Consider the following 21,390-nt stretch of genomic DNA (forward strand, 5'->3'; position numbering starts at 1 on the left):
GATCCCCGTAGCCATGCGATTCAAGCTCGGAAAGTCCTTTCTATCGCTCGTGAGAACGCCCGTCTCTGCAGCTATCTGATGATTTCCTCTGGCAGGTCATTCACGCCAATCCGCAGACCGCAAGTGCTGGATCAGGGGAGGAGCAGGGCTATGGCATGCGCACATGCATTCCGTTGCTGCAGAGGGACAGGGCACTGCTCGAGTCGGAAATATCTTGGCAAAAGAGGCCTGTGCTCGCTTTCGCTTATAAAGCCACCCGTGCCCGCTTGCTTTCAGCTGTTCGTCACTCCACTTTTCTTACTACTACTCTACGTTTCCTACCATGGCCTCATCATACAGAAATCTGCACACGCCAACTCGCGAGGAGCTTAACGACGCGTCCCCTGAGCAGCTCCGCGCGTACTATGCGACTAACGCCTCCATCAACCCTAATCTCTCTGTCGCGTCCATTCCGCCCACTGTCAATGGAGTGCGCGAGCGTACAGCTGCGAAGGTTGGTCGGATGGCTGGCATGGCCATTGCTGACTATCAAGGCATGCTCCACGGGTTCCTTGTTGGTCTGGTCAATGCGAAGCGCATCCTGGAGATCGGTACCTTCACCGGTACTTCGGCCATCTACTTTGCTACTGCACTGAAGCGTAACGGGGTCAAAGGTGGTGTCGACGAGACTGGCCACAAGCCTGTGGTGTGCCTGGATATCAGTGAGGAATTTGCCGAGATTGCCCGCAGCAACTTTAGAGAGGCTGGACTAGAGGACTACATTGAAGTCATCGTTGGCGATGCCCGTGAGAACCTGGCCAAGCTGAGCAACATCACTTTTGATGTCGCGTTCCTTGATGCGGACAAGGTGTCGTACAAGTACTACTACGACACAATCATTGACAAGGGACTGCTGAACAAGTCAGGGCTGTTCATTGTTGACAACACCGCGTTCTCCAGCGTCACTACATACCTTGATGTCCCTGTGCCTGTCGCTGCAGATGCCAAGCCGCTGGATGTCAAGTTCGACATTGACTTCAACCACAGAGAGACTACTGTCGCTCTCCACGAGTTCAACGAGTATGTTCGCCACGACCCACGGACCGAAGCAGTTATGCTGCCGCTGTATACGGGTGTCACCCTCCTGCGCTTCATTAACTAGGACGCCATAGTAGTTTGTGCGGGTTCGAAATAAAACAGCTTGTAAAAGAATGATGCCATGACAGTGGAAAAAGGGCAGGACGTTTAACATTCCACCGATTGTGGAAAATGGCTGGTCCATGTTGAGAGGGACGGTGGCAAAAGCCTGCAATAACTTGAACAATGAAGGCGTGGGAAGCCAGCTCGAGCAAGGGGCAGCACATGCATATAGTGCTTTGCGAACAATCGACATGTCCGCCTTTCAGCTTGTGCAAGGGGAATTCCCATTGCCAACGGTGCTACACAATCTCTGTCCAAGTGCACCGGCTGGAAATGCCTGTCTATTTCTCCTATGCGCTGCATGTTGCAATGTTGGCTGGCTACAGACAGCTAGACCATCAGAATCCCTTTGCATGACTTACGAAAGAATGGTTGGAGATGTGCACCAAGTATCACTTTTGTTATGTCAAGACACAGGCCCATGTACAATCCCTATTGCTGGATATATCCAAGCGGGCATGGTGTAGTGTTTGCTACATACAATAGGTGTCGGAGTATTGTGCGCTGTGCGGACATATTCTCACAAAATATTCCAAGGGGCGTTGCCTCACACGAACGGGTCTGTATACCTACCATTATTCTGAGTATAAATATGGACATGAGTGTCCAAAAATCCCTATCGCTGTCCCTATCCACAGCATTGCTTCAATCCAAGATTCCTTCAGCACAAATGGCCTTGTACCTTCCTGATCCCCCACCCGCAGCGAGCTCGAGTCTTTCTCTCCGGAAGAGCTCCGTAACTACTACGCCCTCAAGGTGTCCAACAACGACACGCTCACTGGCAGGTCGATTCCTCCTTCTGTAGATGCTGTTCACAGGCGTACCATCGAAAAGTACGGGCGAATGATGGCCTATATGTCGGTTGAGGATTACCAGGGTATCCTTCAGGGATTTCTGGTGGGTCTTGTCGGCGCCAAGCGTATTCTCGAAATCGGCACCTTCACCGGCACATCGGCTATTTTCTTTGCCCATGCACTGAAGCGGAACGGCGTCAAGGGTGGTGCCGACGAAACTGGCCACAAGCCCATCATCACCCTCGATATCAGCGAAGAGTTTGCTGAAACCTCCCGTCAGAACTTTATCGAGGCTGGTGTCGAGGACTACATCGAGGTGCTTGTCGGCGATGCAAATGAGATCATCAAGTCGCTGACGGATATCACATTTGACATTGCTTTTGTTGACGCCGACAAGATTTCGTACCGCAACTACTACGAGACCATAGTCAACAATGACATGCTCAACAAGAATGGCCTCTTCATCTTTGACAACACTGCGTTTGTGAAAGTCATCAGGTATATCAACGAGCCAGCTCCGGTGGCTGCAGACTCCAAGCCATTGAACATACCGTTCAACGAGCCCATGATCAGTGATACTGACGCGATTGCCCTGCACGAGTTCAATGAGCACATCCGCAAGGACCCTCGTGTGGAGGCGGTTATGTTGCCGCTATATACCGGTATCACGCTTATGCGCTTTGTCAACTAAAGTTTATGCCGTTGAATACATTCTTGAGGACTATTTGGAAGGATGGTTCTTGACATCCACATGGCTGATATGGAATACGATGCTGCACGCACGGTGGAGAATCGCACACCAATGGCAATGTATGGATGTGGCGTCCTCTGGCCAAGCCACGGCCATTGTCTGGGTAATGTATAGTGCACAGGTTCTTTTATAGTACCAGTATACGACTACACTATACGTCACTGTGCTTGTAAGGAGCATACCTTAGCAGATGAAAAGTCAAATGGTTGTAAGGGCGTATCCGCTTTGACAGTACCAAAATCAAGTACACAGGCCCCCTCCCCAAGACATTTGATGGCAGTCATGTCTGTTGGCATCTCCGAGGTGAAAAGAGCAAAAATTAGTGGCGTACAACACAATGTAAAAGCTTTGCCCTGGAACGCTGTGCCTTGTACACTCTCATGGACTATGTCCAGAAACCATTGTTGGGAAAGAAGACACGCCACTGGAGCAATATTTCGCACAAGTGGTGGAATTTTCCCACTGCTTGCTTGAATAAAAAGCCGACAAGAAGACAGCCAGGTCTGTATGTCTACATTCTCTGCCTTCCATTATTATCCACTAAAGTAGCGGTACAGCCATGGTATTCACTCTCTCAGACTCTCCGACCCACGACGAGCTGAACACGTACTCGATCGAAAAACTTCGTGCCTACTATGCACTAAAGGCTTCCACCAATGATACTCTTCCCGTCGAGCCTATTCCTCCTAATATCGACGCGGTACGTAGACGCGCTGTCGATAATCTTGGTGAAAATGTTGCCGTAATGGCGATTGAGGATTACCAAGGTATCCTTCAGGGATTTCTAGTGGGTCTGGTCGGCGCCAAGCGCATTCTGGAAATCGGCACGTTCATTGGAACGTCGGCTATCTTCTACGCTAATGCACTGAAGCGGAACGGCGTCAAGGGTGGTGTCGACGAAACCGGCCACAAGCCGATTATTTCATTGGACATCAGCGAGGAGTTTGCGGAAATTCGCACGCAAGAACTTTATGGAGGCTGGTGTCGAGGACTATATCGAAGTTATTGTCGGCGATGCTGATGATATCCTAAAGTCACTGTCTGGCTCCACATTCGACCTCATTTTCGTCGATGCCGATAAGCCCTCGTACCGTAAATACTACGACACACTCCTCGGCAATAACATGCTCAACAAGAGCGGGCTCTACATCTTCGACAACACGGCATTTGATAGGGTGATTCGGTTCGTTGAAGCGCCGGTCCCGGTGCCCAGAGATGCCAAGCCGCTGGACGTACCAACCGACGAAAGATTAATCAGCACAAAAACTGCGATCATGCTGCATGAGTTCAATGAGTACATTCGCAAGGACCCACGCGTCGAGGTCGTTATGCTGCCACTGTATACCGGAATTACTCTTGTGCGCCTTTTGCATTAAGTCGCTCTATATTTGAGAGTGGGTGTCTTTCTCAGCCATTCTATTAGTGAATAAATCACATTGCCTCAACTATATTCGTTGTTCGGCTATTGCTGACTATCAAGGCATGCTCCACAGGTTCCTTGTCGGTCTGGTTGATGCGAAGCGCATTCTGGAGATCGGCGATGCCCGCGAGAACGTGGTCAAGCTGAGCAACATCACTGTTGATGTAGCGTTCCTTGATGTGGACAAGATGTCGTACAAATACCACCACGATGCGATCCTGGAGAGGAGCATGTTGAATAAGTCTGGCTTGTTTATTGCTGATGATACAGCATTCACTAGTGTCACCACATAGGCATTCCAGCACCAGTTTCTGAGTATGCCAGGCCGGTTGGTGTCAAGTTTAACATCTGTATGCATAGTCTGGAGAACAGTTTTCGCACTACATGGGCTCAGCGAGTATGCTCACAAAGACCCGCGGACTAAACCGGTTATGCTGCCACAATTCACCGGTATCGCATTTATCCGGCAGATTGCCTAGGTGGCTCCCATATGCTAGGACTGCCGTTGCAAATGTTTACAGACGAGCGCCTGCTAGCCAATCTGTCGTACAAGATTCTTTATATCCTTTTCTGTAGCAATCTCCTTGTCAAACATGCCGTCGAAACCACTTGTCAAGATATGCGGTGTGCGGACAGTCGAGGCAGCAGTGACGGCGGCGGAGGCAGGGGCGGATATTATCGGCATGATTTTTGCCCCTTCCCCGCGTCTTATTGATGTCTCGACTGGACAAGCCATTGCACGGGCAGTCAAGCAAGCATCTGGCGATTCAGCTGACATCGTCCACGTCAAGCACATCCACGATGGCATCTGCGAGAACGCGACAGCGGCCGAGTTTTTCACCACGAGCGGGGCCAAGATCCTAAAGTCCCGCAAGGGGCCGCTGTTGGCGGGTGTGTTCCAGAACCAGCCCTTGGAGCATATCCTTGCGGTGGTCGAGCAGGTGCCTCTGGACTTGGTGCAGCTGCACGGCACCGAGCCGATCGATCTGGCCAGGGAGATCCCAGTGCCAGTGATCAAGGTGTTCCATGTCGACGATACATTCTCGGTGGAGGATTCCGATTTGTTCAAGACGTTCCGGCACTCGGTTGTGCTGCTAGACACTAAGGTTGCGGGCACCACTCAGCAGGGCGGGCGGGGAGTGAGCTTTGACTGGACAATCGCACGCCGGCTGGCGGACAGCGGGCTGCCGTTCATAATGGCTGGCGGTCTAACACCAGACAATGTGAGGGAGGCGGTGGATGTGGGCAGACCATGGGGAGTTGATGTGTCGAGTGGCACTGAGACGAACAAGGCCAAAGACCCAGCCAAAATTACAGCGTTTGTCGCCAATGCCAAACAATGAGCTACGGGGGTATATTAGAATTAGTGAGTAAGGAAAGGATTTATAGAGTGTGTATAGTACACATGGGTGTGGATTGGGGGTGTCTAGCTGAAGGCCTGGGCGCTGTGGTGCCACTTGAAGGCCTGCACGATACCGTAAAAGTGCGTCAGGGCTGCAAAGAACACCAGCATGTGGAAGAGCTGGTGCGAGTTCCCAATGATGTCGAACTTCCCCGGGAACCAGCGCTCAGGGATGTTGAAGGCGTACAGCAGCGTGCCTGCAACGTACAGGGCGAACATGCCCATGGTGTAGTAAAAGCCCATCGACTTTGCTGACATGGCCACGCCGTGGGCAATGACATGGTGGGTGACGGGGAAGGCGCCCGACAGCGAGATGGAGAAGAACACGACAGGACGCAGCCAGCGCAGGCTGGGCTTCTGCAGATGCGGCGAGACGCTGATCACGATGCCGACAAGGAACAGCGTGAAGCTCATGGCCATGTATGTCCACATCATGCCGCGGGACTCGTAGTAGCCGTAGTAGAGGCCGGGCAGGAGCGAGCCGAGGATCAGGAACAGGATCCCGACAAAGTCGCACTTGAGCCAGGCAACGTGGTGCGAGTGTGAGTGGCACGAAAACAGGTGGAACATGGACGACAGCAGGAAGCACACGCAGGCGCTCAGCAGGTAGCCGTAGAAGACTACGTAGTCGCCCCACGACGACCGGCCCGGCGACAGTCCCTGCGGCAGCAGGTTGTAGTTTGTGCTGATGATCAGGCCGATGAAGAACACCAGCGCGAAAAAGTGCGTCAGGACATTGCCGGTCTCGTTGTGCAGGTACGTGAGCGAGTGGAAGCACATGCGGTACGAGTATGTGAGATGCCGATACCCGGACAGAATGTAGGTGTCGCGCAGAAAGGCCGGCGTCTCGTCGATGGTGGTTGTGTACTTGGGGTGGGCGGGGCCCATAAACGGCTTGTACTGGACCGCGGGCATCTCGTACTCGGTGACCTGGGTGTCGTCGTCGCTGCCAACAGCACTAGCAGCGAGCTTTTGTGCCGAGGCACGGCGGTGGCGGAGATGCGGTGCTTGCTGTGTGGCGGGGCCACGCACATTTCCCGGTGGGCGACTCGGAAGTCGACTTTCCCGATGCTGCAGCCATACTTTTTTGTGGAATAGTGCACTAGAAATTGTTGATGTGGGCGACCCAAGGAGCTCCTTCAAGAAATACTCATGGACCGAGAAGGTGGGCGGGTGTGGAAGTATATAAATAGAACCGTGTAGCTTTAGAGTTGGTGTAGAGTTGCTAATCTCGGACCGGCCCTGCGTCTGCTTCTTGGTTACGATAGAAATATACACGAGAGAAAAAGGTTGTAGAGTACAGATGGAGAAAGAGATAAAAATTTTGGGCAGAAGAGGGAAGACGAGCGCTCAGCCGCCACCTTGTCGACCTTTTGATTTCGCAAATTTCACAAGCCATCGCACATAGAGCAGCAGCAGGCAAAGAAAACGGGATGAGAAAGAATTTCCACATTTTCCGCTTCGTTTGGGGGTACGAGGGCAGATCTGCAGCACGGCCAACTTCTGTGATCCAACCGCCTTATTTTCGCTTTTGCCAGTGGTCGCTGGAATCGTGTTTGAACCACCGATCGAGGGTAAACAGCTTTGCGAAGGTATACGGACACAGACGAACAGTCACAGAATGCAATTGTTGACAACAACAGACGAAGCGGTACAGGATTGAATGCCCGTATGACCTGGACCTGCAGCGTAGGCGGCTGCCGGCCGAAATATGCAGCGTCGTCTGGAAAAAAACAAAACCGTACCCACTGGCTCGGGACTCGCAGCGAGCAGCCTGGCGTGATCAGAATCCCAAAAAAGGTGGAAACGGAATTTTGGAGGATACTCAGCTAAAAGCTGTGCTTGCCATCTCCGCAACAGAAACGAACCGGTGGCAGTCCGGCTCGTCGGAACCATGGCTCGAGCCGATATCGACTGGCTCTCTTCGATAAGCGCCCAATTTTTTATTTTTGCATTGCTTGCAAAATTCGGAATTTGCTCCTTTCGCCTTTTGCTTACCTGCACTTTCTCACAGAGCATTCCTTCTAAACCTCACAAAATGGTCGGCGTCCACGATATCTGCGCACGCGTACAGAACGGATTCCGCGCCCGGCTTGGCCGCATAGCTATCCCCGAGACAAAACTGAACCTAGCTGTGTCTCGAGTTCTCTACAGCCAGGGTTTTGTCGGATCGGTGACGCGTGGCACGCACCTGGGCCCCGACGCCGAATACACACCGACGACAAACCTGAACGTGGCTGAGCGGCGCCTGTGGCTGTCGCTAAAGTACTACCAGGATCACCCGGTCCTGCGCAACATGAACTGCATTTCGAAGCCATCGCGGCGGATCAGCTGCAACGCGTTCCAGCTGAGGACACTGGCGGCCGGGCAGTCGTGGAGCATCGTCAAGGGCGTGATCCCCGGTGAGATCATGATCGTGTCGACGGCGCGCGGGATCATGGAGGTCCAGGAGGCGGTCAAGCTGGGGCTGGGAGGCACGCTTTTGGCTCGTGCAAAGTAGCTGCGTCACTGCGTTTGCAATAAATAACGAAGTATGCGCTTTCATGTGCCAGTATCAGCCTATATGAGGCCAAATGTTGAGGACGACGCTGGCAGCTGTGGCCATCATTGGACCGACGCCCTTGTGAAAACGAAACCTCCAGCGCATAGAGCCAACGGATTTTTCAACCTATTGATCATGCAACTGAAAAATGTTGCGGATTTATAGCCACCACGACCGCCTCACTTCTAGAATGGTATACTTGCTAACTCTCCTCTGCAGTTTCGATTTCCCCTCATTTTTGCCCGCTATGGTTCTCTCCAGACGCGCGTCGCCAGCAGACCCCATTGCTTTGCAGACAGAGCGGCTACTGGATGACAGCAACGCCAATGCCAAGGCACACCAGCCCAAGCGCATTCTTGTCTGGGACGAGCTGCCAGCGTGGATGCGCGACAACCACTATATCCGGACCGGGTACCGCGCGCCGACGAATTCCTTCCAAAAGTGCTTCCAGTCGGTCTTTTACCTGCACAACGAGACCGGCAACATCACGACGCACCTGCTGGGCGCGCTCGGGTTCCTGGGGCTCTGCTACACGGTGACGCAGAACGTGTTTCCGCAGTTCGAGACCGTGGACTGGCAGGACATTGTCACAATGTACGTGTTTCTACTGGGGAGCTGTTGGGTGCATGGGTCTGTCGGCCACATTCCATACAGTGTCGTGCCATTCGCATGGCGTGCAGAGAATGTACAACAAGTGCGATTACGTCGGCATCGTGTTCCTCATCGTCGGCTCGTGCGTGCCCATGTTCTGCTACACATTCTACTGCAACCCGTACCTAAAGCTCTTCTACCTGGGCCTGATCTCCACGCTAGGCGCCATCACCATCGCCATGGTAGTCACGCCCAAATTCGGCACGTCCGAGTACCGGCCTCTGCGGGCGGTGACGTTTGTGCTGCTGGGCCTATCGGGGGTGCTGCCGGCCATGCACGCGCTCATCAAGTTTGGCTGGGAGTATGTGCTCAACGCGGTGCAGGTCCCGTACATGCTGGCGATGGGCGGGTTCTACATTGTCGGGGCGACGCTGTACGGCACGCGTATCCCCGAGCGGTGGTTCCCTGGAAAGTGCGACTATTGGCTGCACTCGCACCAGATATTCCACGTGTTCGTCGTCATAGCTGCGGTCTTCCACTACGTCGGGGTTGTCAGGGCGCTTAGGTGGACGCATACCGAGGGACGTGGCCTGTGCGAAATCGCCCCATGAAGGAAATCAGCGGTGCGTGATGCTAGGGATCTAGCATTTCATTAGCGCTGCCCCTATTCCCTTCCTGGGCAGTTCCTAAAAATGCGGGTTCATTTTCTCACCTCTCTTGTTCTTGCATACTCTGCGCCTTTTATATTTAAATACCTTTAAACGAATTTCCCGCCATGGCTATGCCCTTTGTGCCTCCCCTGAATTACACTCGGGTGAAGGATAATCGGCCACACCGGTTCGCATACGATTTCGGGTCGGTAGACCCAGGAATGTTTGCCCCTGCGCCCGACCACAACCGGCCCAAGCGGGCTCCACGCCGCACAGTCTCATATACAATACCGCTGCCAGACGACCCGACAACTTCTGTGCAATCAGATGACCTGTACGGGCATGTGCTCGGTGTCAATGCTCTGGCCCTGTCATTTGCAAACCCCAGCCAGCGGGAAACTGGCGGCGTGCTGTTCTCTGGCGGCCGCGACGGCGTGGTGAAAGCATGGTCACTGGACTTCCCCCTGCGCGAAACGCCTGCTGCCAATGGCCTGTCATCATGGTCAATAGACAGGCACAGGTTGAAGCACGCTGCAAAACCAAGGTCGTCGCTAAAGACATCCCGAATCCTGCACTCGGACTGGATTAACGATTTGGTCGTGGCCAACAACGGGAACACCATCGTCACAGCCTCGTCAGACCAGACCGTGCGTGCGTGGTCGCCATACGACGACAACGCCCGGCCGCAGACGATTGGTTCCCATCTGGATTACGTAAAGGCGCTGGCGTATGCGCCGCAGCGCCAGATGGTCATTAGCGGCGGTCTTGATCGCAAGATCAAGCTCTGGGACCTGTCGATGGCTGGCAGCGGTCCCGTGTACCCTGTCAGCGAATTTGGCGATGCCTCTGAATCCTCAAGTGTCTATACTCTGGCGTGCAATGCCGCCGGCTCCCTGGTCGTGTCGGGGTCTCCAGAGAAGCCGGTTCGCGTGTGGGATACGCGCATGGGCAAGCAGGTGACGATGCTGTCGGGCCACACCGACCACATCCGTGCCGTCATGCTCTCTGCAGACTCGGAACTCGTGCTTTCGGGATCATCGGACACCACAGTGAAGCTATGGAGTATGCGCATGCGTCGGTGCCTGTCGACGTTCTCGCAGCACAACGACTCGGTATGGTCGCTTTATTCGAGCCATCCGCGTTTCCAGACATTCTACTCTGCGAGCCGCGATGGTCTGGTTGCCAAAACTGTCGGTGCCGGGCTTTTCGACGACCAACAGCACCACCAGAGTTTATCAGCAGCGCCACAGTCGCGTGGCGGCTCGCTTGACGACGCCACGTCGCTAGCTGGGTATGCAAACTCGGGCGTCGTCTGTGTGGCCGTAGCGAAGGAGCCGCAAGGTGTGGTGAAGCTGGTTGCTGCCGATGACTCGTTCATTTGGACAGCCACAAAGGGCACAAGGCTCAACCGCTGGCGCGACGTCACCGTGCGTGGGTCACGGGGCATTACGCCTGGCGATCCGCCAGCCCGTGGCGCCCTTGCGCCAATCGCGCGTGCGAACGGCGAGTCGGGCTCCGAGTCCGATGAGGCGAGCGAGCTGACCAGACGGTCGGTCATCGGCACCTGGCAGGCGTTCAGTCCGCCCAGGATGGGCGACAGCCCGCTAGCACTGCATCCCAACCACCATGGGCGGCACCGGCGCACACATACAGCAGACCCAGTGGAATTCACGGCCGCTGAGCAGGGCAATGCAGAGTCTCGAGGCCAAGCAGCCGTGTCGCCAGTACTCAAGGCTATCCATGCAGAATGGGTCAAGCGCGGTGTGCTAAAGGAGTCTGACGGCGAGGACCAGTACTACGACGCGAATTCTCATGGCAGCGAGTCGTCAGGCAGCCTGGGGGCTGCGCGTGGTTCCCACAGCCGCTCGCAGTCCATGGGCACCATGCAGCATCCAACATCAATCACTTCAGTTCTAGCCTCGCACTCGGCCACACCCATGGCCATCCCGGGCCGCTCCAAGGCCGAAAGTCGGCGCAAGGACACCGCCAGGCAGAACGAGTACGAGATGCTGTCAGTGCCCGAGTCGCCGTTGCCAGACTCGTCGTTTATGAAAGCTGAGGTGCATAAGGCTGTCGGCTCTCCCAGACAACTGCCGCAGGTGGCAGTGACCGATGATGGGGAAGAAGAGGCCGAAGCTGTGCCAGTGCGGGGAAAACCCGACGAAACCATCTATGGCAAGCACGGCTTGCACCGGCACAAGATTCTAGACAACAAGCGCCAGGTTTTGGCGCAGGACACGCGTGGCCGTGTATCGCTCTGGGACTTGCTTCTGTGCTGTCGTATCTACGAGTTCCCCGAGACCGAGGAGCAGGCCAAGGCGAGCCACATGTTCCCTGGTATCTGTGGTCGCGACTTTGAGTCAATTCAGATGGCCATCTCGACCGAGCCCGAGTCAGTTAATACCTGGTGCCATGTCGACACCAAAATTGGTGCTCTGACTGTGCGCCTTGACGAGAGCCGCGTATGGAACGCCGAAGTTCACGTAGACGAGGTAGATGGTGTTACCGACGACACACTCCGGGCTATGGGGGACCATGAGCGCGTCAATATCGGAAATTGGATGCTGAAGCGCTTGTTCTTGCCATACGTCCGCAGCCGTAGCAAGCGCGGTCCGTTGTCACGCCATGATGCCACGCTGCTCAACAGATGGGTCACCCAGGTGCCAACCGGCGCTGTGGTGTCAGCTGTGCAGAATGAGCCACCCAGAAGCGCACCTCCTGAGCCAGTTAGCTTGCAGGCAGCAAAGGCGCCGGGGTCGATGAGCCCGCAGCTGTCTCAGATGGCAACCCTGGCGTCGGTGGATGAGGAGCTGGAGCACCAGCAGATGCTGAAGAGCCGGCCAAAAGCGTCAATTGCGTCACAGTTGCTAGCAACCACCAAACAGATTGGTATCCAGAGCGCCCAAAACGACAGTTTGCTGGTTGTGCCAAACAAAGTGCCATTGGCGGGGCAGGCAAGCCGGCAGTCTGTTTCCTATGAGGCTGATGGTGATGACGAAGACGACTGCACAGCGACATTGGCTAATGGTGGATCGGCAAAAAGCGATGGGGCATGGAGCGCTGGCCAGCTGCCGAACGGACCAGCGGCAGGCAGAGCCAGGACCACGCCAAAGCTGTTCTCCCAGTCAACGTATTTGGGATCACCCGGCCACCAGCATACACCGTCCATCGATACTGCTGCTGCTCCTAATACTACAGGTTCTGCGACCCCAACAGCACCAGCTCAAGCCCAACAGCAACAACAGCAACAGCAAGCGAAGGCAGACGACTCCGAGTCCAATGCGAGCAACGGGTCTTCTGGCAAGTTTATGGAGCGACTCCGGTCGATGCGAGTGCGGCGGCAAAAGAGCTCGCCGTCATCCCACAGCGGCCAGGCCAACCCTACCAGTGCGAGCAACAGCCCAAGTGCAGCACCAGCAACAGTGGCAGCGCCTGCTTCCCAGCAACCAGCTCAGCCGGCCCCACCGTCCCCGCCGGCCCAGCAGCCCCCCCAGATGCATACTAACGGCAGCAGCCCAACGCAGCCCAAAGTGCGTGAGAAGGACGAGTTTGCAGAGTGGGCGGGGCCGCGGTACCCAACCGAGACCGAGCGCTCGCTGGCGCTCTTGCAGCATCCGCCAGCACCCTGGGACCAGCTGTATTCGCCAACCATCTGCCCGCGCCTGCCTCTGCCGCACAACGTCGTGATCCACTTGAGCCAGGAGCATTTTGAGGCCTCGGAGCCCTACCCGATCTACCGCAATACCATCGAGCTGATGGCGCACCCCGAGCACAACGACACGTCCCTCTCGCTGTTCCGGCTCGCTGACGACCCGGTTCTGTCGCTCGAGCTGTGCATGCCGGCATGGCTGACAGACTTTTTGCTATTCAACCGACTGCCAGCAGGCCATCAGGAACCAGCAAAGCTGTCGTTTATTCTGGCGCCGTCGCCAACCACTACGCTGGCACCGTTCCCGAACCCCAATGCGCGACTCGTGGCAAACCGCAATCTGCGAGCACGCAAACTGGCCATGTATGTGGTGGACAAGCTGGCGCTGCCGCTGATGCAGCAACCAGCACCCAACTACATCAACGCGGTTGATTCGTGCGTGCGCGCATACCAGGGCACAGGCACGCACGTGGACCCGCGCACGGCTGGCTCTGGCAACCCGTATATAGACCTGTTTGTTGCTGCAGGGGAGACCATCAGCGAGGTAGGAGCGTGTCGCGCTGGATGACCTAGTTGGATGGCAGGATATTATGCGGAGGAAGAAGATGCAGGAGCCTGTGGAGGCAGTTGAGGAATACATTGGGCGGCCCGAGATGTACCTGGATCTGGCGTGCAAGGGGAAGACGGTTGCGCCCAGATTCACACTGGCGACCATCAAGGCCCACCTGTGGAAGTCAAGCAACGATATCATGGTGCACTACTCGTGGGCCGAGTTTGTCAAGAACCGGGTGGCCAAGGCGCAGAGTCTGCCGGCCGTAAAGTAAAATATGTTCTTTCGTACAGCCACCGATGCTTTTTTGTAAGTGTATCCAGACATTTCCTGATATACATAGCTGGTCGAGTGCATGCTGCATAGTGGCTAAAGTGCAATGTGCTCCTGAGGGCATTGCTTTACATGTGTATAAGAGGCACAATGCCTCCAGCATGCGAAAGCATAACAGGAACTGTATTTGAAATGTTGATATTGAAATGAAGCTAGTAGAGCTCTAAGCCATGGAGTCAGTCGCATCTAAGAGGTCATCGTCTGCCATTTGCCCCGCCAGATCAGCCTTCTCCTCTACTGCGCTGAGCCGCCACTTCTTGCCCACCACAAAGTGAATCCCACACGAGTGCAGTCTGACTGTGTCTTCGATACGACGGTCCTTGGTCTCGGGTACAAACAGATAGACAAAGAGGGCTGCTCCCAGATTGAAACCCATGAAGAAGAAAAACGTGTAGTTTTTCCACCAGTTATTTGCCGCAGGGAAGAACACACCGATTCCAAATGTGAACAGGTAGCCAATACCAGTACCGACGGCCGACATGGCAGTCATAGCATACATTGGAGTCATTTCTGAGGCGGCCGCCCACGGAATCGGTCCGACGCCTAGGTTGAAGAAGGCGTTGAACAGAAACACCATGACGACGACGAGCCCAGTGAGGTTCTTGACTGATCCCAGAACCAGCATCGATGCAAATATAGCCATGGTCAGGTGCGAGAATATAAGCAGGATTCGTCGACCAATAAATGCAGCCAGCAGCATTCCGAAGAAAGTAAACACCAAGGCAGCGACAGAAATGAGGAATGCAAGAATCTGTGCTAGTGTCGGCATGTTTGCCGGATTTGCCTTGGTCGACTTGTTGATGATTTGGGTCGAGTAGAAAATGACAGCATTGATGCCACATAGCTGCTGGAAGAACATGAGCGCAGATACACACATTAGTTGGTGGCGGAGGTTGTCGGGGGTCTGGCCGCGCAGGACCTGCATGACGTTGACATCGGTAGTGCGCTGGCGGTTCAGTTGATCTGACTCGATAATGTCGTTAAACTCATGCTCAATATTTGCACCCTTGCGGAGTCGCGTCAACGCCGCATGAGCCTCATCCCTGCGGTCGTGCTTGATGAGCCATTTGGGCGATTCAGGGGCAAATGGGAACAACACAAAGTTGATCAGGCCTAGGACGCCTGTCAGCGACATGAGGACGCGCCAGCGCGGTGGGCGTGTCAGACCGAGGGCGCAGGCATTGTCAACCATGATTCCGAAATTAGTTGCAAATTGCAACGTGCCGCTGAGGATATTCCGGCCACGCGGCGTCGAGATATCGGACACATACACAGCCAGCGCATTGTTGGCAGCACCTGCCGCCACACCAACCAAAAGACGTCCAATGATGAACTGCGGGATTTTGGTAGCCAGGGATAGGAGCAGCGCGCCGCCAACATTCAGCAACGCAAACCATGTCATCGTGAACTTGTAGCCTCTCTTGTCGATGATCGGGTTGGAGAGGACTGCGCCGATAATGGCGCCAATACCGAATGTACCGACAACAAGACCCCAGACGACAGGTGATCGGGTGTAGAAGCATGACGGGAACACGCCGTAGTATTTTCGGCCGGTGACGCAGTTCTGGAGCAGATCACCGGGGATGTTCACCGATCCCATGTTCCAACCGAAATTGAAACTGCCAATGGCTGCAAGGAACGTGCAGTATGACTGATACCAGGTCACACCCACTGTACGCGAGTCCCTGGACATGCGGAGATACTAGTAGATTGTGATAATTTACAAACAGATAGCAAGGAGAAAGGAAGGTGTAGAGCAGTTTACAGAGTGTGGAGGTTTTTTGCAAAAGTTTTACTCGAGAGTAGGTGTGTCAGGGGAAGCAGTCGGCATTAAATACAAATATCCAAAGGGCTGTGGAGAGAGGGCGAGCCAGCATGCACTTTCAGAGGGAAGGCTCATTAGAACATCATGTGTCAAGGCCTGGATCTCGATTACGCATGTGGGTGTGCAATAATAGTATAATACGGAGATTTTTTCAGGGAACCAGCTCTCGAACCAGGACTGAACGGGTAAATTTGGTTGAGACATCAATTGACTGCATACAGAACAAATGCGATCGAGGGAGTGGGGTCATACAGCCAGCAGCCATGTGGTCCAACCTGCGGAAGTTTTAGAATATTATAAATTCAAGAGAAGTCTATTGGGCTAAGAATGGATGAGGGTTGGTAAGAGAGAAGCGCAAAGTAATGTGGTTTGTTTTGTACTAGTGAGGAGTGTGGTTTGTGTGTTTTGGATGTGGACGATTTGATTTAGGCCTGAACACCAGCAGCCATGTAGGTCTCGTCGCCCCCAGCGGCCTCAGCACGAGCCAACTCGTCCTTCTCGCTGGCGGCGCTAACCTGCCACTTCTTGCCGACAACAAAGTGGATACCACACGAATGAATACGGACCGTGTCCTCAATACGGCGATCCTTGGTCTCCGGGACGAACAGGAAGACGAAGCAGACTGCGACAAAGTTCCAGAACATAAAGAAGAAGAATGTCCAGTTGCCCCAGGATGCCTGCATGGGCGGGAAGATGACACCGATGACGAAGGTGAACAGGTAGCCGATACCAGTGCCGATGGCAGACATGGCGGTCATGGCGTACATCGGAGTCACCTCCGAGGCTGTCGCCCACGGGATGGGGCCGACACCGAGGTTGAAGAAGGCGTTGAATAGGAACACCATTGTCACAACCAGCCCAGTAATGTCCTTGACTGAGCCAGCAACCATGAGAGCCGAGAAAACGCCCATGGTGGCGTGCGAGAACATGAGCAAGGTGCGGCGGCCAAAATAGGCGCACAGGATCATGCCAATGAAGGTAAAGATCACAGCAACAATCGAGATGACAGTGGTGAGGATCTGGGCCAGAGTGGGGATGTCGGCGGGGTTGTCGTGGGTCGAGTTGTTGATGATCTGGGTCGAGTAGAAAATGACAGCGTTGATACCACACAGCTGCTGGAGGAACATCAGCGCAGACACACAGAGCAGCTGGTGGCGGAGGTTGTCGGGGGTCTGGCCACGCAGGACCTGCATGACGTTGACATCGGCGGTGCGCTCACGGTTTTCCTTGTCAGTCTGGATAATGTCGTTCAGCTCCTGCTCAATGTCGGCACCAGCACGGAACTTTTGCAGCGCCTCGCGCGCCTCGTCGATGCGGCCATTCTTGACCAGCCACTTGGGCGACTCGGGGGCGAACGGGAACAGCGCAAAGTTGATCAGGCCAAAGACGCCGGTGAGAGCGAACAGGATTCTCCAGCGAGGGGGAGGGGCGAGACCCAGGGCGCAGGCGTTGTCAAGCATAATACCAAAGTTACAGGCAAACTGCAGCGCACCGCTGAGAATGGTACGGCTGCGCGGGGTCGCCATGTCCGAAACATAGGTAGCCATGGCATTGTTGGCGGCACCAGCGGCAATACCGACGACAAGACGGCCGATAATGAACTGTGGGATCTTGGTGGTTAGCGACAGCAGCAGGGCACCGACGACGTTGAGCAGAGCGAACCAGCACAGGACAAACTTGTAGCCCTTGCGGTTGATGACCGGGTTGGAGATGACAGCGCCGATGATGGCACCGAGGGCGAAGCAGCCGACAATGATACCCCAGATAGTTCCGGACTTGACGTAGATGCAAGACGGGAACACGCCGTAGTACTTGCGGCCGGTGACGCAGTTTTGCAGGACATCGCCCGGGATGTTCACCGAACCGTTGTTCCAACCAAAGTTGAAACTACCCAGCGCGGCCAGGACGGTACAGAAGACTTGGTACTTTGTAACTCCGAGTGTGCGTGAGTCGACAGACATGATGGATGGTAGCTGAGCCCGATTAAAGGAACAGCAAATAAAGTAGAAAAGTACAGTGAAATACTAGTAGTATAGCGATTCAAAGCGATAGTTGCTTCAAATACGAATGGAGGATGTGGATTGGTAGTGTCCGATACAGTATCAAGGGAAATAAGAGAAATGAATTAGAATAATATGTTTGGCTTTGTTTGGTGAGATGGTAGAAATATTCGCCCCGCTGCTGCCGCCGGGTTGCCTTTTATACGTCTGCTGCCGGACGGACCAGCCTTGATCGCATAGAAGGAGGAGGGTAGGTGGCCGAAGCGAGATCCATCCTGCCCGAATGTCGAAACAGGCCAGAATTGGTGGGTCTTGGCCATGGCTACCGGCCCTCCTTCCTGCTGTCCGGGGGGGGGGGCGCTCAAAAGGTGCGTAGCCGGCACCCTTGCCGTCCCATCCCGAGTTCTCTGTACGCCGGCAGTTCAGTTGCCGGTAAAGAAACAACATCACCTTTTCTTTCCCTTCGCGCTGCCAAAGGAAAAAAAATCCCACCTGCGGACATGCCCGGTTTCCTTTTCGCTCATCTCCTTGTACAAGTGGATCAGTCCATATTGCGTCGTACAGAGAGCCAAATAGGAAAAGCACGTATTCTGGCCAATTGCCCCGCAGCTGATTTGGTAAGGGCTAATGCAGCACCATTGCATGTCACTGGTCGAGAAAGCCCCCAGCTGCAGCATCCCTCCGAGAATAGCCCCGACGCCTGGCAACCAAAGCACGTCTGTCTGCTGTATTCCATGCAGCCATCCATTTGAACAAAACAAGACGGTCTGGATTCCTGGTGGGGAGGGCAGGTGGGGATCGCTGACATGGCGACATGGACGAAAGGTGTGCAGCCATGATCTTGCAGCAGCTGCTATCCTAGTGACCAGAAACCCGCCCGCACAACGCTTTCGGCAGCCAGGGCATGGGTTGACCGGATGGCTACGGCATCACATATTCAGCCTGTTTGTCCGCATCCGTGGTGCACGCGGAACCAGCTGGTGGAATTGGGCAGCAGAGCGGGAATGTGATACCTTGGCTTCCGACGGGGTTATTTCTGGCAGCTATTTGCTGGGCAGCAAGTCACCTCTACAGGTAGCCTTAACACGGTGAAAAGCAAGGGTGTGTTAGTGGCGGTGGGCTGGATAATTTAGAACGGGAAGGCATTGTCTGTCTGTAAAATCGACGGATATCCGGTGAAAACCGTGGTAGTGGGGGAGAGCAGCGGGTCCAGCGTGGCCGGAATCACAAGTCACACCAACCGGCATATTTGTCCACGCTCAACCGAAGCTGGCTTTTATGAGAAAGTGCTCCGGCTGACATCGACAGCCATTTGTTAATTCAGCTACCTCCCAGCCAGCCAGAGCTGATTCGAGAGTACAATGCTGTCAGCATTGCTGCCTTTTACAAGAGTATGAGATGGTGGTAGCAGGCCAGAATGCACTGCAGTCACACATCCCAGAATATCGAAGCAACTAACCATCTCTCCTATTAGTGTATGCAGTGTATGGTATATGTTGGCGGTGGCTTTGGTGCAGGTGCAAAATCTTGGTCGCGCACGTCCACTGGGTGCAGTGTAAACCTGGGCCAAGCTAGATGTGGAGTGATTGGGATGTGCACGTCCCCTCCATCTGCAGCGGACTAGATCCACAGGTCCTCACTGAGCAAGCCCTTGCGGAAAACTGGAGGCAGTGGAGTATCTCTCCACTCCTCGAGTCTCTGTGATCCGCTGCAGCGATTCGCAGTGGGATGTCCTTGAGAATCTAGCACCTCAGTAGGTGTCCATAACACGTCTACTGGTGTAAAGATAGCTTGTTTAGGCCGCTGTAGCTCTTCAGCCACACCTCCATCCTCTTGCTGGTATGCCCCGCTCAGAGTGTTGTAGGTGCTTCGTATATTCTAGACGGTCGGACAGGGTATTAATGGACAACGCCGCCACCAGTCTTGCAGTGGTACCGTTAGCTTCTAGGAGGGAAATTCCCGCTTAGTGGACGCTGGCTGCTTTTTGGGGGCATGGATATGCCCGCTTCGGCTCCGTATGGCCACATGTGGCCGACAGCATACTGGCGATAAACTCATGTTTGGGCTGGAGTTCGTCTATGAAACCGGCAGTCTGCTTTTTCCGCCTGCCTCGTCCCCCAAAAGATCGCAGTGTGCAAGATGTAACGGGATTTTTGTAATGCTGACTCGGGCCAGGAACCGAATAGTGGGCGGCTCATGCACTGTGGATTTCTTGGCTGCCCAGCATCATCTACTCTGGGCATACCTGCTGACTGTGTAGTGTTTCCTCAAATGGGACTAGTTGTCATCGTCGACTGTTGTCCGAATCTGCGCCAGGCGGACTCTGGTTATAGAACGACAGTTGGCAAGCGTCACGTCAAGCGGCTCCATGATCTTCTGCCAGCAGCCGTTGCCGTTCAGTCGTCTCATAGGCCCAGTAGATGCCGAAGGGTGCAGCCGATGCCTGTGTTTCCCGCCACACGGCCTGATTGTCCCTACCCTCAGCACAAGATCATGGCGCTACAGCGGAACACGGTGCTACTGGATGCGCGATGGTGTGGCTACGGAGAAGATGCAAGGTCCGCGACCAGATCGCCTCACACAGAAACAGCAGCGAGCCTGGGCCAACGGCTGCTGCTGTTCAGACATGTCGCGTTGTCCGCACCTGGCTCAGGCACTTTGAGCAACGAGCAGCCTCGTGCATATTGCCCCTCTCGCAGCAGATCAGCTGCCGTATAGCAGACCCAGCGCATACGTGACTGTTCCTCTGGTGCGACATGCCATATATTGCGGAGATGTAGCAGACAAGATGTGGCTATATTTGAAAAGGAAACCAGGCGGTGGGTGCGCTATCTCGCTACATCCCAGGCCGCAGACTCGAAGGTAAAATGGCTCGGGGGTAGCCAGACAGCCCAAAAAGCAGTCTTATCCGACATACTGCTCGGGCAGCTGATCGCCAGGCACAAACTGCCGCTCCACACCATCCTTGGTAATGACCGCCAGACGCACAACGCCACCAGATGAGCCATCGCGGGTCATAGCGAGCGACACCGAGTTCTTGACAAATTCAATGCACTCATCCCGGCTCAGATCCGGGCGGAACACCTTGTCGCAGTAGCCGTAAATGTACGTCGACCCAGAGCCGCCGATCGCAAACGGCTCGCGGTGCAGCGACCCACCGAGCGGGATGTTGTACACCGAGGCGCCGTCACGCTCATCCCAGCCGGCAACAATGATGCCTGCTGATAGGTTGTTCTTGTTCTGGTAGCAGATCTCCTGGAACAGCGACGCAGCGACCTTGACTGTCGGTGCCTCACCATGCTGCGCCGTGTACATTTGCATGTGGTACTGGACAATGTCCGCCACCGCCTGCGTGTCGGCAGCCGAGCCAGAGCGGCAGCAGTAGATCCGGTCGTGGATCTTTGTGAGTTTGTCTGTGACGCGGTTCGCAATGTACGCGCCTGTCGTTGTACGCGAATCAGCTCCGACCACGACGCCGCCATCGAACTGGACCGCCATAATGGTGGTTCCCAAATTGACCTCTCCGGGCTTGAGCGCAGACATATTTTAAAAAGAGCAGCAAGAGCGAGTGTGGAGCAGATATATGGAGCACAGGAGAACAAAAAAAACGAGAGAAAAGACAAGAACTGAAATTGAAAAAATGTGCTTGCGTGGAGCCTGAATCGCTAGCATGGAAAAATAGCAGGCTGGAGGATGACGCGGCT

General features: G+C 54.7%; 12 protein-coding genes across 12 annotated transcripts; 8 read left to right on the plus strand and 4 right to left on the minus strand.

Annotated features, from left to right (window-relative positions):
• Nucleotides 1-45: 45 nt before the first annotated feature.
• On the plus strand, nucleotides 46-1,225 carry DL89DRAFT_134433 (S-adenosyl-L-methionine-dependent methyltransferase). The gene is made up of 2 exons (XM_040883348.1): nucleotides 46-163; nucleotides 302-1,225. Exon 2 carries the CDS (start codon nucleotides 323-325, stop codon nucleotides 1,139-1,141), a length of 819 nt encoding a protein of 272 aa, XP_040744034.1. The 5' UTR covers nucleotides 46-163; nucleotides 302-322; the 3' UTR covers nucleotides 1,142-1,225.
• A 305-nt stretch (nucleotides 1,226-1,530) lies between these two features.
• DL89DRAFT_245417 (putative O-methyltransferase) lies at nucleotides 1,531-4,100 on the plus strand (the record flags this gene model as incomplete). The annotated part of the gene is made up of 2 exons (XM_040885089.1): nucleotides 1,531-2,457; nucleotides 3,948-4,100. The coding sequence occupies exons 1-2, from the start codon at nucleotides 2,023-2,025 to the stop codon at nucleotides 4,098-4,100; spliced, it is 588 nt and encodes a 195-aa protein (XP_040744035.1). The 5' UTR covers nucleotides 1,531-2,022.
• A 76-nt stretch (nucleotides 4,101-4,176) lies between these two features.
• On the plus strand, nucleotides 4,177-4,737 carry DL89DRAFT_266675 (uncharacterized protein). The gene has a single exon (XM_040887173.1). It carries the CDS (start codon nucleotides 4,207-4,209, stop codon nucleotides 4,435-4,437), a length of 231 nt encoding a protein of 76 aa, XP_040744036.1. The 5' UTR covers nucleotides 4,177-4,206; the 3' UTR covers nucleotides 4,438-4,737.
• Nucleotides 4,712-5,600, plus strand: DL89DRAFT_134578 (PRAI-domain-containing protein). The gene has a single exon (XM_040883349.1). The coding sequence runs from the start codon at nucleotides 4,738-4,740 to the stop codon at nucleotides 5,485-5,487; it is 750 nt and encodes a 249-aa protein (XP_040744037.1). The 5' UTR covers nucleotides 4,712-4,737; the 3' UTR covers nucleotides 5,488-5,600.
• DL89DRAFT_266676 (HlyIII-domain-containing protein) lies at nucleotides 5,488-6,859 on the minus strand. Its single transcript, XM_040887174.1, has 2 exons — nucleotides 6,579-6,859; nucleotides 5,488-6,553 (listed from the first exon to the last, which is right to left on the minus strand). The coding sequence occupies exons 1-2, from the start codon at nucleotides 6,625-6,627 to the stop codon at nucleotides 5,571-5,573; spliced, it is 1,032 nt and encodes a 343-aa protein (XP_040744038.1). The 5' UTR covers nucleotides 6,628-6,859; the 3' UTR covers nucleotides 5,488-5,570.
• A 725-nt stretch (nucleotides 6,860-7,584) lies between these two features.
• DL89DRAFT_274604 (30S ribosomal protein S8) lies at nucleotides 7,585-8,046 on the plus strand (the record flags this gene model as incomplete). Its single annotated transcript, XM_040889206.1, has 1 exon — nucleotides 7,585-8,046. The coding sequence occupies one exon, from the start codon at nucleotides 7,585-7,587 to the stop codon at nucleotides 8,044-8,046; it is 462 nt and encodes a 153-aa protein (XP_040744039.1).
• A 248-nt stretch (nucleotides 8,047-8,294) lies between these two features.
• Nucleotides 8,295-9,431, plus strand: DL89DRAFT_266677 (putative hemolysin-III channel protein Izh2). Its single transcript, XM_040887175.1, has 2 exons — nucleotides 8,295-8,705; nucleotides 8,743-9,431. The coding sequence occupies exons 1-2, from the start codon at nucleotides 8,336-8,338 to the stop codon at nucleotides 9,288-9,290; spliced, it is 918 nt and encodes a 305-aa protein (XP_040744040.1). The 5' UTR covers nucleotides 8,295-8,335; the 3' UTR covers nucleotides 9,291-9,431.
• DL89DRAFT_266678 (uncharacterized protein) lies at nucleotides 9,412-13,822 on the plus strand. Its single transcript, XM_040887176.1, has 21 exons — nucleotides 9,412-9,682; nucleotides 9,722-9,952; nucleotides 9,974-9,976; nucleotides 10,019-10,042; nucleotides 10,070-10,078; nucleotides 10,106-10,228; nucleotides 10,250-10,319; nucleotides 10,341-10,441; nucleotides 10,478-10,519; nucleotides 10,550-10,583; nucleotides 10,617-10,701; nucleotides 10,732-10,760; nucleotides 10,797-10,848; nucleotides 10,876-10,907; nucleotides 10,938-10,990; nucleotides 11,012-11,092; nucleotides 11,117-11,154; nucleotides 11,191-11,434; nucleotides 11,459-11,473; nucleotides 11,510-13,522; nucleotides 13,563-13,822. Exons 1-21 carry the CDS (start codon nucleotides 9,455-9,457, stop codon nucleotides 13,800-13,802), a joined length of 3,747 nt encoding a protein of 1,248 aa, XP_040744041.1. The 5' UTR covers nucleotides 9,412-9,454; the 3' UTR covers nucleotides 13,803-13,822.
• Nucleotides 13,823-14,011: 189 nt separating this feature from the next.
• On the minus strand, nucleotides 14,012-15,541 carry DL89DRAFT_266679 (general substrate transporter). Its single transcript, XM_040887177.1, has one exon. It carries the CDS (start codon nucleotides 15,459-15,461, stop codon nucleotides 14,025-14,027), a length of 1,437 nt encoding a protein of 478 aa, XP_040744042.1. The 5' UTR covers nucleotides 15,462-15,541; the 3' UTR covers nucleotides 14,012-14,024.
• Nucleotides 15,542-16,255: 714 nt separating this feature from the next.
• Nucleotides 16,256-17,638, minus strand: DL89DRAFT_203410 (general substrate transporter; the record flags this gene model as incomplete). The annotated part of the gene is made up of 1 exon (XM_040884027.1): nucleotides 16,256-17,638. A coding segment is annotated over one exon (1,383 nt), but the record flags the coding sequence as incomplete, so codon positions are not given.
• Nucleotides 17,639-19,485: 1,847 nt separating this feature from the next.
• On the plus strand, nucleotides 19,486-20,497 carry DL89DRAFT_134621 (uncharacterized protein). Its single transcript, XM_040883352.1, has one exon. The coding sequence runs from the start codon at nucleotides 19,883-19,885 to the stop codon at nucleotides 20,402-20,404; it is 522 nt and encodes a 173-aa protein (XP_040744044.1). The 5' UTR covers nucleotides 19,486-19,882; the 3' UTR covers nucleotides 20,405-20,497.
• On the minus strand, nucleotides 20,249-21,349 carry DL89DRAFT_266680 (proteasome subunit beta type-6). The gene has a single exon (XM_040887178.1). The coding sequence runs from the start codon at nucleotides 21,227-21,229 to the stop codon at nucleotides 20,591-20,593; it is 639 nt and encodes a 212-aa protein (XP_040744045.1). The 5' UTR covers nucleotides 21,230-21,349; the 3' UTR covers nucleotides 20,249-20,590.
• Between the last annotated feature and the right edge of the window lie 41 nt (nucleotides 21,350-21,390).

Source organism: Linderina pennispora, assembly GCF_002104995.1.
Source record: "Linderina pennispora strain ATCC 12442 chromosome Unknown DL89scaffold_5, whole genome shotgun sequence".
NCBI classification, from domain to species: domain Eukaryota; kingdom Fungi; phylum Kickxellomycota; class Kickxellomycetes; order Kickxellales; family Kickxellaceae; genus Linderina; species Linderina pennispora.